This window comes from Podarcis erhardii (genome assembly GCF_964252035.2).
Source record: "Podarcis erhardii genome assembly, chromosome: 11".
NCBI classification, from domain to species: Eukaryota; Metazoa; Chordata; class Lepidosauria; order Squamata; family Lacertidae; genus Podarcis; species Podarcis erhardii.
In genome coordinates, this window is record NC_138501.1 from 6,405,302 (window position 1) to 6,419,217 (window position 13,916).

The 13,916-nt window shown below is 41.2% G+C and overlaps 1 protein-coding gene across 2 annotated transcripts in view; it reads right to left on the reverse strand.

The window, feature by feature from the left end:
- Positions 1 to 13,916, reverse strand: part of FRMD3 (FERM domain containing 3) — a 143,577-nt gene that overhangs the window by 4,650 nt on the left and 125,011 nt on the right. The window contains exons 12-14 of one of the 2 annotated variants that reach the window (XM_081880996.1): positions 13,767 to 13,835; positions 12,472 to 12,593; positions 10,697 to 10,840 (exon numbers count right to left, since the gene is read on the reverse strand). In XM_081880996.1, the coding sequence (XP_081737122.1) occupies positions 10,697 to 10,840; positions 12,472 to 12,593; positions 13,767 to 13,835 (335 nt within the window). The remainder of the gene's footprint in view (positions 1 to 10,696; positions 10,841 to 12,471; positions 12,594 to 13,766; positions 13,836 to 13,916) is intronic. The other variant, XM_081880997.1, reaches the window with a different exon arrangement.

A 13,916-nucleotide genomic window follows, 5' to 3' on the forward strand; every position in this document is an offset into this window, starting at 1 on the left:
ATACCGGTATATTTTTCTTAAAGAACACATGTATGAATGAATGTAAACCTGAACTCTGACTGAACTTTGAAGGAGCAAACACTGTTTTCTGTATTTGGCCACCGAAGAAGAATGTGTCTGCCAATCTGTTTTAATCCACAGTGCTTACATTTCAGTGTGATCTGTAATCCTGCTAGCAATGTTTAAAATGCAGCAATACACCTCTGCTGCAAGAGTTTTACGGCAAATTATTTGTTTATAATTTTGTAAATATTTCAGTAATTGTGAATTTAAATAAATCTTTATAGAACTATTTGATATCGACACATTTTGGTTATTTTTCATTTTGGCTTTTACATTTCCCCCTTCAACATTGTGTCTGCATCATGTCTTAGCTATTTTCATTAGTACCATGAAAATAGTAAAGGTAAAGGTACCCCTGCCCATACGGGCCAGTCGTGTCCGACTCTAGGGTTGCGTGCTCATCTCGCTCTAGAGGCAGGGAGCCGGTGCCGTCCGAAGACACTTCCGGGTCACGTGGCCAGCGTGACGAAGCTGCATCTGGTGAGCCAGCACCAGCGCCGCACACGGAAACGCCGTTTACCTTCCCACTATAAAGCGGTCCCTATTTATCTACTTGCACTTAGGGGTGCTTTTGAACTGCTACGTGGGCAGGAGCTGGGACCGAACAACGGGAGCTCACTCCGTCGTGGGGATTTGAACCGCCGACCTTACAATCAGCAAGTCCTAGGCACTGAGGTTTTACCCACAGCGCCACCGGCGTCCCGATGAAAATAGTACTCATCCCATATACCTTCCCACCCCCATCATGCCCTCTTGCACATTAGGTTATACAATAGAAAAGAAGAAGAAAGCTCAAAGGCAAAGTTCAAGAAATCAAAATTCATTGAAAGCTCTGTTTTTGGTATCAAACTTCATAACACTGCTCCATTTGAATTAATTATGTAAGAGAAACATTAAACTCAGATAAGCACTAATAGAAAGCACACCCAAAGCAATTAAAAATCTCAGCTTGTATTATCTACATTCATTCACTAGTCATGAACTGCAGAAACACTGTCCCAATCTCAGCTTCTGCAAAAGAAGTATTTAGACTCCAACTGCGGAAAACAGGATTTTTTTCAGATGGAACTGAAGTGAAGCAACTGCATGACCAACTATGTTGTGCACAAATTTGGCAGAATTCCTAGATCCTATCATCAGTTACCATTCCTAAATGATTAACATGAGATTAAGGTTACAAATGTGCCCCCACATAAACATGATGAATTATTGTTCTTCCAAATCAGTTATCTGAGTATGCACAGCACAATGCAGGGGAATAATTATTTTCTGTTTTGTTAGGCTCAGAATGCCACTTATACAAACGCAGCTATTTAGATGGCGAAAGAGGAGAATGGATAGTGAAACAAATAAACTATATGTGAGATGTTGCAGCTCCTAAGTCAAAATCACACATTCTTTTTCAAGTACTTAATGGTCACTTGAGAACGTTTTCTCAATGTACAAAAGCTATGCTTTTCAACTGTTTCTACATTTTCTTCAGCTGTAAGAAGAGAAAGCACACTTGTCTTCCGTATTGCCCTGTGACCAAAACAAATCATGAAACTTTGGTTACAGCTCATGGTTTGTCTGGATTGAGATAAACCACAAGCCAGGGTTCCGTGAGTGCACTATGCCAAACCATGGCTTAAAGCACAGCACCAAACACATTGCAATGTGACCACACGCTTCTCCCTGAAGCCTACACATTCATGCTAAATCATGGCTTGGTTTAGTGTTATGCGCAAACTGGTTCAGTGTGTATCACCCTTTCTATACTACCAGCCCACTCTTCTCCTTGCCATTTCCCTCACTGTCCTTCCACTCTAGTCTCTGGGGTGGAGACAACTGTCAATTTCATTCATGTTCTTCTTTGACCTGTGGGTGAAACTGGCAAACTCCAAAGAAAGCCTCATCAGCGTTTTCCCCCAAAAGGATAGAAATATGTATACCAGTGTCAGTGTGAATATATAGGCCCACATGTCCATTTCAAGGGCAAAAACACACTGCTACAAATGATAATAATTTTTTCCAACCACATTGGTTTCAGGAGACCAGAGCAAGGGAGAGTGAAGGAAATAACTGATGTATTTAAAGCATATAACTGATGCTTTCCAATGACGTGTCAAATTTACAGAGCCACAGCTTTCCCCAAATGTATACAGTTCTATATGGAGAAAGAAGCAGAGAACTAATAAAGCATTTCAGGCAGAATGCATCTGTTCAAAGGTAAAACTGCAGTAGGAAGATTGAAGTGGAACCGTACATGCATTTTTCTACCTGCAATACCATAAATTAAAATATTGTGCAGAGTCATTGAGAATTGCATTTCTGTCTTACACACACTACAAATTCATCAATCATTTAAATGGCACATGTGAAACTGAACTTATAAATTATCTCAGAATGGCTGCTGACCTAGATGTAAATTCTCCTGCTATCATTACATCTTCTCATTGTCTAAAACATTTTCTGTAGTCACACTGGTACTTGGTGCAGCAACAGTTTCATTTGGCTTTCATCTTGAGATTTCAATCTTTTCTGTATCTGATAAAGGCATATATGCATTCTCAGCTGTTTCAGCTGTGCAGCGAACCAGCAATTCTTAATTCCCTGCATAGTAACATAGTTGATGAAGTATTAATAACCACCATGAAGTGCATTCTACCACCAACACTGCTTTTCCGTAGATGAATTAGCAGAATCGTGCTTATCCAAACACCATTTCCTATCAGTTGAATCCCGACTTAGCATGCATGATAGTCCACCTCCTTATGGGGATGTGAGATACTGGCGCTGAGTGGGCAACGTTCTCCATCAGCAACCAGCAGTAGTGTAGCATCAGAATTCTCCATCTTTCTTACCTTATCTAAGGTGTGAGTGGGAAGCAATTTACTGCTGGCAGTATATGTGAACGGGACCTTAGCTAGAGATCTTTTCTAAAGAGATACTGACAGCTGCAATAGGATGCCATGTGTACTTGCTTGACTCATGCAACCCCAGTAACTGTACAGTGGTGCCTCGCAAGACAAAAAGAATCCGTTCCGCGATTCTCTTCGTCTAGCGGTTTTTTCGTCTTGCGAAGCAAGCCCATTGACGGCTTAGCGGATTAGCGCTATTAGCGGTTTAGCGGCTTAGCGGATAAGCGGATAAGCGACTTAGCGGCTTTAAAAAAGGGGGGAAGGGGAAAAAACCCGCAGGAACTCGCAAGACATTTTCGTCTTGCGAAGCAAGCCCATAGGAAATTCGTTTTGCGAAGCACCTCCAAAACGGAAAACTCTTTCGTCTAGCGAGTTTTCCGTCTTGCGAGGCATTCGTCTTGCGGGGCACCACTGTATATGCTTTGATGGGGCCAGATATCAGATGCTGGAAATACCTGTGTGATTTTTAGTCAACAGCAATGGATGGATAGAGGATTCTAGACACAGAAACTGAAGAAGAGGCTAGCTCCATCTGACACCCCAGACATCTTCCCATCAGAGCAGCTCTGCCCAACTTCCACTCATTGAGTCCTTTCTGCCTGGGATCTTCTCTCAGCAACTGATGCTTTGCTTTCGACTTTGATGATCTCTCTAAAACAGGCATAGGCAAACTCAGCCTTCCAGTTATTTTGGGACTACAATTCCCATCATCCCTGACCACTGGTCCTGTTAGCTAGGGATGGGGGGAGTTGTAGTCCCAAAACAGCTGGAGGGCCAAGTTTGGCCATGACTGCTCTAAAAGGAGCTTGAGTTCTGGGACCCAAACTGAATTGCCCTCCCTAAACTGGCCTTCAGAGCGTCAGCACTGAATATGTTTAGGCACTGTTAAGAGCCCTGCTTATATTGTAGCCTTTAGAGAGAGTTGAGGATTGCTTGGTTGTGCCTTCTCTTTTGATATTATTATTATTATTATTATTATTATTATTATTATTATTCCCCTCCCGCTTTGCTCAAATGTTGTTTCCTTTACTTGGAGTGCTGCTGCTGTTGTTTTTATTATTTCAAATATGCTTTTATTGTTGTAATATGGTTCTGTGTTACTGTAAACTAATCTGGGTTCTGTCTTAAGAAGCAGCAGGTGGATTTTATTTAGTTCATAATAAACAATATTTACAACCCTGATATTTTAGGCTGCAATTCAAACCTCCCCAGCCTGGGTTTATGGGATGGCGCCCTGCCACTCATGGAAACAGAGGCAGATGGCGGGGGCAGTAAGACTGCTAAGACAGTCTAGAGCTGGTGCAACAATCAGATGGGCTTAATGCTGTCATGTGATGGCAGTGAGACTAGTTTGGCTCCTCCCCACCTTCAAAATGCCGTTTCAAGATCTTCTGCTGATAAATATCTAGTGGGCATCTCACTGACGGCACTCCTGCCTGCATGTTTCGTGGGCCAAAAGGGGAGTGCAACTCTGTCAGTGATATAGGGATTGATCCAGAAGAACTGGAGGAACACCTCCAACCAATCTAATATCAACACCCCTAGCCTGCTGCAAAGGAGGCTGGATTACATAATAACAAGAAAGAGCACCAGTGCTTTAATTTGACCTGCAAATTTGTTGGGTTGGATTTTTTAAAAAATAAAAATGTGTTGCAATTAATTAATTAATTAATTAATTAATACTTTCTTTCTAAAATATCTATTAGCTTTGGTGAACTACATTTGACAAAATCTGAATTTTGACTAAGATCATGAGCTGCCTTTTTTTTTTAACAAAAAAGTAAAACATCACAGTGATTTTAATATTGTTCCATGGAGAATAAAACATCCTAGAATTCATCACAGTGCTGTATTTTTTCCACACAGAGACTGTAATGTTTTTGAAAATATTTCTCAACTCAAAACTGTCTTCTCAATGTCATGCAGTTTTAAGAAAAGTTAGTATTAATTAATGCTTTCAGTGAGAGTTTTGTTTTCAGCACAAAATTAAAGTTTATAACTCTTTGTGCTTGGTTGTACATAATTCCAAGGCTAAACATTAAATGCCATGGGAGTGAACCATCTGTAGTTCATAGTTTGTTGAATTCAGTTTCTTAGATTCATAGTTCTGTATGTAAATTTCAGAAATAACTTTTTTAAAAAAACCAAAACTTTACATCAATAGTTTCTTTTCCTTTGTCAACTCAAGCAGTTGGATGGAATGATGATTTCATTTACTCCTGAATCGCCTCACTGAGAAGCAATTACTTCTGAAACTTTTGGGCGATATTTTAAGTCAATTGATTTCAATGTGTCTACTCTGAGTATGACTTTTATATCACCCTTCCCCACCCCCTACTTCTCCTGTCCTATTCTGTGTCAGGGGTTTTTTTTGGGGGGAGGGGGGTGACTGTTCAGATATTAATACTATAGCTTACTGCACACAAAATGTGGACCTTTATTAGTATGACAAACTGAAAGCAGACCTTTCTGTCCATAAAACAACTAAGCAAAATCGCACTTTAACTTACCAGCAGTTGTAGCTGTGATCCTAGACCCATGTCTCAGCAGGCGAATGCACACATCTTTGCTACAATGGTTAACCATTCGCAAATGAATACTTCTCCTGGTCTGGATTTTTACTAGGCATTTCACCATATTGAATAATTGCTGTTATTTTTCTGTGGCAGCCGTATGAACTAGTCACCCATACTGGCTGTGACCTTTCCTAAGTTTCCACTGCGTTCAGCCTGGGAGAGTCCTGCTGAATGAATCAAATAACAGGCTTCGAACACAGCCAATAGAAATAGCCCACCAGAGAACAGAGTAGAAGGCTATTTTTAGAGCTTTCCAACTGTCTTATAATACACAATACAATTAACTTCAAATACCAACCATTTCCTTAGCAGTTGCTAGTAAACAGCTGCACCGCACATCAAGCCTTTAAACTAGTTTACTGCACAATCATGCAGAGTAGCGGATCAACAGGCAGTAGAACAACTCTCATATTTAAGTAAAAGCAAATTGTATTGACCTCTCAAGCATTCTAACTAAGCAGCAGGCTCTTCCTTCTCTTCAATTCTTACTTCAAGCTTCTAGTGGTAAGGTATAACGAACGAAGAAATTAAAAGGTTGCATTTAATCACTAAAATGTCAGAGAAACAATTGTGACTTGAATATTTGCAGGTTTTCCATTGTTGTGATTTTCGGCACAGTAACCATATTTAAGGGTTTAGAGTGGGGTGTGCAGTGTTGACTGTTTACTAGCAACTGCTAAAGAAAAGGCTGGCACCTGAAGTTTATTATATTGTGCAAAGCCAAGAGTGATAGCAAAGCACATGGGACATGGCTGCAACATCTGCTACATTTCCTAGAGCAAACCCATTCGGCATTGTAGAGAAAGAACTAATCTGCAACAGACAGAATTCTGCTCTAGTTCTTGTTGTCAGGCCAAACTATTGACCACAAAGGGGTTGGATATGTAAAAGTAAAGTAAACGTAAAGGACCCATGGATGGTTAAATCCAGTCAAACTTGACAATGGGGTGTGGCGCTCATCTCGCTTTCAGGCCAAGGGAGCCGGCGTTTGTCCACAGACAGCTTTCCGGGTCATGTGGCCAGCAGGACTAAACCACTTCTGGCGCAGCGGGACACCATGACGTGTGCCAGAGCACATGGAAACACTGTTTACTGATATGAACATCTCTTCAGCATGTGACACTCTATATGTGAAACTAACACACAAAGAGTGACAAGCACACCAAATTCCAAACTGCACAAGTTGGAGGGTGAGGTTCTGAAGGTAATCATTACCAGAGGACCTCTGGTAATCACGGATGTTCCCTGTGTGATTAAGAACGCTGGGCTCCAAATCTCTATGGGCAAGGGTTCTTCGACCCTCCCAACAAAATATTTGAACCCCCCCCCCCCCGCAAAAAAAGTTGATGGGCATTGCTATTCAAATACTGTGTGTGCACTGCATCATGTGATTGATTATGGGGGAAAGGCTTACCTGCCCCCCTCCAATATTTTATTCAAGTTGGCACCCCTGGTTGTGAGGATGAGGGAGAACCATGTATGCCACCTTAAGTTCCCATGAAGAAAAGTGGAACATATAAGCAAATAATAAAATAATAAATAAATAAAAGTTTGACAAAAGATAAGACATTAGGAAGAAAGCACACTCTGAAGAGTTGATGCTTCTTGAATAGCTGAAGGCAAAAATCTGGCCGGGGTAAAATACAGCAGAATCTGGGGCGATCTGTGTGTCCCATCTGTCAATTGTTATGCTGAGTCGTTGAGAGTTTTGGGAAAATGCAACTAAGAGTGCAAAAAGAACAGAATGAGCCTCCTGGAGAGGATTACAGCCCCATGATAGGATACAGGTGTTGTGCGTAGGGATGGGGGAGGAATTTGAACCTACCTAATTTACACTTTCCAAAACAATATGCAAACCGAAATGCAGCCATCCTTCAAGATTCACACTTTTTTGAATTTTGCAGTGCAGATTTCCAGCCAAGTAATGCGTGCAAAAATGCATGTACTAGGGTAAACAATAGATAAAAATGCATATATTAGTAATATTTAAAATGTGTTACATTAGGAGATATTGCCTGGTAAAAAAAAAAAATGCAGAGCAGGCAGAATTGCTTTGAAAAAAATGTGTATATTAGGAGGAATTTGCTGAAGTGTTTTCACAAGGACTTTAAAAGAAACTGCAATCTTACATGGAAATGTGAAGAGCCAAACTTAAGGTTCTAAAAATGAAAATCTTGCCCATCTCTAGCTTCATGCAGAAAGTCTGGGGTGTAATCACTAGAATCTCCTGAAGAAACTAGAGATAAAACCTAGAGAGCCACTCCCAAATAGTTTAACAGGACAATGCCAGCTTGGAATGTGGCAGCTTCCTATGTTCTTATGAACGATTCTATCTCAAAAGAAAAGTTAATAAGGGTCAGGTTGGATGTAGAATGAGGAGAGGTGGTTAATGTTGGACTCAAAATTATCATGCTGTCCACAATGCATCAGACAGAACCAATGCCATTTTTGCAAGTCAGCAGAAGACATGTTGACTCCCACAAATGGCAATTTTGTTTACTATGCATACCATGTTCCATTGGAACCTCTGTTTCTACTAGGGAACCTTATAAGTAAAGGCACAGACAAATTTCAGAGTGTACATGAGCAATTATGTTGATTTCATTTCCCACTCGAGCATTTCAGTGGATTCTCCATTAACTGTCTCTTTCTGGGGAAGAGGAACAACTGCTTTGGACTGTTGTGTCATATTTTCAGACACAGCATCCCTGTGTCATCCTCTGATGCAAAATACACCCCTTGGAGCAGTTTCCAGGATATAAAAAGCAAGCTTCTAACTGCCAACAAGTGGTGCTGATGTGCTATTTTTATAATGCATAAAATCATAAGGGCCTCACCAAGTTATTAACATGTTCCCTAATTCATAGACAAGCCTCCCGAGGTGAGCAAATGAATCGATGAAGGTGGTGAATTATGTTCAAGGTCAACAGATACACTTGTGTAAAATAAATAAATAAATCGCATCATATTACATGGAAAAACCCACATATGGAGGGCTGAAACGTATAGCCTGAAATCATACAGCTGAGTCAGCCACACACATTCATAGCCATTAAATCAAACTGTCTACAAGCAAGAAACAGATCCTTTCTCTTCACAAATGCACTCCTTGTGTTGAAAATCATTACTGCGGTCAGGTGTCAAAGACATTTCTGGTGACTGAATTCCAGCCGTCATCTGCGTTCAGGCCTGGTTGCTTCAGTGACACCAAACATACAGAAAACAATCCTCACTGAAGCCACGGAGCTAAAATAACCTTAGCTCTCATTCAGAAACAACAGCCAACAAATCTGTTGTTTTAGCCTGTCTCTTTGGAAGATGTGGGCCTCTGTTTTTAGTTAATGCTTGTTAATGATTTCTCCCACTTTCTCTCTCTATTTTTGGAAAATTCATATTTTTGAAAATTCACTGCTATTGGCACATGCATGTGTCTGCATGCGCACACATGCACACACCTATAATTTTGCTCCCTTCAGCAACTGGTATGCAGAGGCATATTGCTTTGGAACATTTCTGCTCCATTTAGCTATTGAAAGGCTTGCCTTAGTATCTTGCTGGTTAAATGTGGCTTCTTTGCAGCGGAAGTGCTTGCTTTGCTGAATACATATAGAGCTCTCCATAATGCAAGCTCTATTTTTGTGAATGTCATCTAGATCCTTAACAACAACTGCATTAAACCAAGGCTACACGAGCACCAACTTGCAGCAATGCCTACTATTTCAAGAACATTTCCTTATGTGTATTGATGGTTGGGGGTGTCCTTTGAAATACACACTTTGCTCCCACTCTCCAGAATTAGAAGTGCACACCTTCGCTTTTTAGAAGAGGCAAAGGCTATTCCTATTGCTGCAAGGCATCCCAAGGCATCTGTACAATTAACTACCACTTTACTTTTGCAAGAGTGGGGCTAACCCACCATATAACTGAGAAGGGGCGGGGGTACTGCATATCTATGCTATGGACCAGCAACAAAGTCCCTGTCATCAGGACAGCAACCTTTTATAAGGAACATGAGATCACAGAGATCCAAGGTGATTCCAGCAGCTTCGTGTGGACTGTATTAATAGTTCATGACTCACAGAATCCTCTTGGATAGAGATTTCAAAAGCACCAAGCCCTTCACGAATCTAATGACTAAGGGAGAATATACTGCCAATTTATTCATGGCAGTCTGCAGAAGTCGATATGGGAACATAGGAAGTTGCCTCCTACTGAGTCAAACCCATCAGCTCCATCAGCTCAGCAATGACTGGCAGCAGGTCTTCAAGGTTTCAGACAGGTTTCTCTCCCAGCCTTAGCAGGAGATGCTGGGGGATGAACCTGGGGGTCTTCTGCATACGAGGCAGATGCTTCACCACTGAGTTATAGCCCTCCCCTCTGGACCAAACTGGAATAAGCGTGATAGCAAGGCCAGAATGCAGTATGCCAAAAATACTGTACTACTCTTATTCCTCAAATGACCAGGGTTTAAACCCAAGGAGCAATCTTCAGAGAAAGGTTCAAGGTTCTGGAAAATGCCACTGTGAGTAATCCATAAACCCAGTCCCCAAATACTACTACTACTACTAATAATAATAATAATTATTATTATTATTATTATTTATTTATACCCCACCCATTTGGCTGGGCTTCCAACAAAATATTAAAATACAGTAATGCATCAAACATTAAAAGCATCCCTAAACAGGGCTGCCTTCAGATGTCTTCTAAAAGTCTGGTAGTTGTTTTTCTCTTTCACATCTGGTGGGAGGGTGTTCCACAGGGCGGGTGCCACTACCAAGAAGGCCCTCTGCCTGGTTCCCTGTAACTTGGCTTCTCGCAGTGAGGGAACCACCAGAAGGCCCTCGGTGCTGGACCTCAGTGTCCGGGTAGAACGATGGGGGTGGAGACGCTCCTTGAGGTATACTGGGCTGAGGCTATTTAGGGCTTTAAAGGTCAGCACCGACACTTTGAATTGTGCTTGGAAATGTGACCATGTTTCAATGAGGAAGACAGTGTACACTATGTCTGCCTGATTCTTCATCTATCACACAAACAAATGCATTTTTTAACCCAGTAGTCACACACATATATAAACCTGCAATATATATACAGTAGTTATTTAGCCAGCCCTCCTCTAGCCACCAAATGCCCAAGACACCCCAAAGCATCACTCACCGAGACACCTGGGGGCACGAACACAGGAGGGAGGATCATGCGGTACGGAGAAGGAGCCAGATTCCCAAGCTGCCAGGCTTCCAGGGAGGAACACAGGGATGGGGTCATGCTGGACCAGGTGAGAACTGATGGCAGGGTCTTCCCCTGCCAGAGTATAAAAGGAGCAGCAGCAGTGAGAGCAAGATCCCAGCTGGAGAAGCTTCTCAGCCACCCAGCTAAAGAAGCTGAAGACTTTTTAAAGTTTAGGAAGGTCTATGGAACCAGTAAAAGAAAAAAGCCAAGGAGGCTTTCAGGATAGAAATAATATCAGCTGCATGCTCTGAAGGAACACATTAAAAAGAAAACATGAGCTTTCGTTAAACTGTGCATTTCATGTAGGGACAAAGGTAGAAGATTGGGGAGAAAGGAGGGAGGACATCATGAAAGCTGGAAATAGGGGATGTTGCCCAGGAATAACAAAATAATGGGAGAACTGTGAAGTTAGCACAATAATATCACCACCTATACCACCCTGTGAAACAAATAAGTTTAGATGTTGCAGCTCCCCATTAAAGAAAGAGAAAGAGATTGAACAGCACAGTTCCACTCTGATGGTGCTTAGTTAATATCAGTTCACATACAAACCTTCCTCCCCGACCATCTTCAGTAGCCTATGCAAACTCCTATTGCTGCTTCTATCACACGCTTACTAAAGTAGCCCTAACTCTTTCTTCCTAACAAACTAATAGTAGCTTTCCTTTGATACTGCAAACAAAAGAACTTAAGAAGAGCCTGCTGAATCAGGCCAGTGGCGCATCTGGCCAGCACCTGGTTTTCACAGTAGCAAACAATATGCCCATGGAAGCAAACAGGAGCCCAACACAAGTGGTTTCCAGCATCTCGTACTCAGAACTAGACAGCCTCCAACAAAAGGAAGACACTCTTGTGCCACCTGATATTCCAATGGACTTTCCCAATTCCACCTGGGCCTATTAGGTTTCTAAACAGAATCCACTTAAAAGTACACAAAATCCAGGCTATTTGTAACCATATGAGTAAATGTGGTTATACTGCACTCTCACCATGAGGCTTTCAACAAGAAAAGTCAATGCGTTCACTGGACAATGGAAGTCTCAGATTCTGGGTTCAAATCCCAGTTCAGTCATGAGACTCAATGGGAAGCCTTGTACAATTTGTAATCCCTCAACCTAAGTGCTGCCTCTGTAGAATGAGGGTTCTACTTCACAAGATTATGATACAAATGAAGGAGTCCCAGTTCCTACTCTTCATGTTAGGCCTGCAGCAGCATCTAATATAAGCAAAAATAGCTGAAATGTTTCATTTTCAAACACAGAATACTAATTTTATGTCAGGTTCCTGTTGGAAGACCGGACAAATGCTAGAACATTAGCAGTGGCAAAGTTTTTATCGGTGTTTGCAAGAACCAATGATCCCTATATTCTGAACAAAATGCTTGTTTAACCTGGAGGTAGGCTGTATGAATTGTGTATTGCTTTGTAACGATTTATTGGGTCTCTGGACCGTAATAAAGATTGTTGTTGTTGTGATTTTAAAAGTGGTGCTGCTGTTTCCTGTTACTCCAAATGAAAAGGATCCTTCAGGATTGCTGTACATCTCTCAAAAGTTAAATTAGAATTCTATGCACAAAATCTGGTTTGGACTATTTTTTGTTTGCTCTGTATGTGTGTGTGTGTGTGAGAGAGAGAGAAAGAGAGCGAACAAACAAACAAACAAACAAACAAACAAACAAGAAGCTGCATCAGGAACAGACTTGCCTTCATCAGAGAGGACATTTTCCTGATCATTTGAGGCTGGAAGGAGAGGTTGCAAAGGCTCCATGTTAATTATGAGCTGTTTGTTCAAAGAGTGAGAGCTGCGACTCTGAGTAATGTTGGTTCTGAGAAGAAGCGGGGAATGAGACCTTATTCACCAATAAACACTTGACAATAAATAAAACCCCAATATTTCAAAGCATATAACAAAGGCATGGCAGGGCCAGTTGGTGCCAGTCTATTGTCTTCATAGCGTTTCTTTGTTCAGAAACACTTTAAGAGCATTTAGTAAAGGTCTACCTTTCCTTATTTTACACAGTCCCTAGAATATTATTGTGTGATATTTGGTCAGCAGGAAAATGAGGTATGTAAAATGTGAAATAATGAAAAGCAAGGAAATAGCAATTGGGGGGGGGGATTCAATGGTGAGCCCAGTCTTCACTGTATAGATTGTAGTGAGATCAACTATGCTCACCTTATTTTTACACCTTCCGAGCCCAGGCAGTAAAGAGGTTTATGTCTAGATTCATTTCACCACCTTCTGGCCAATGCAGTGTTTATAGAGGCCAATGATTGTGGCTCTGCTCAATTATTATTTTCTTGTTTGGGGAGAATTGGGATTTTCTGAAATAGAAGCTGGGCTTCCAAGTTACGAGGTTGTGCTTCCTTTGCAGGCATGGGCCAGAAAACAGAAAAAGAAACCTTATAGTTGCTTTCTGCTTTCCTTACAACTTCCTACCCAATGAGTCAGCAAACTTGTGAGAAGCCAAGTTACAGGGAACCAAGCAGAGGGCCTTCTCAGTAGTGGCACCCACCCTGTGGAACGCCCTCCCATCAGATGTCAAGGAAATAAACAACTACCAGACATCTGAAGGCAGCCCTGTTTAGGGAAGCTTTTAATGTTTAATAGATTATTGTATTTTAATATTCTGTTGGAGGCTGCCCAGAGTGGCTGGGGAAACCCAGCCACATGGGCGGGGTATAAATAAATTATTATTATTATTATTATTATTATTATTATTATTATTATTATTATTGTTGTTGTTGTTGTTGTTGTTGTTATCATCATCATCATCATCATCATCATCATCATCATCAAATATACACTGTGTGACTTCTTCATTTGGGAATACCTGTCAATTTTACTTTAGTTCTTTGGTCTAGAAGGTATAGGTGACATTGGCAATGCTGGCATGAACTAGGATGATGACCAATTTGGCAGCCAAGAGCAAGAGCTCTAAGGGCTTCTCTGGACATTCACAGTCATTTTTGCTAGTGGAATTTAGATGACAAAGTACCTGTTCACTTCCGGTGGCTCCCTCCGAATTTTAGAACTTGCTTCAACAACCTCTTTTGCAACTTTCCCACTATAACAAAACACAAAGTTTAACATATGAGCTATTTGAAAGACTGAGATGTTATGTGCAGTAAGGTAACTGAATACTTCA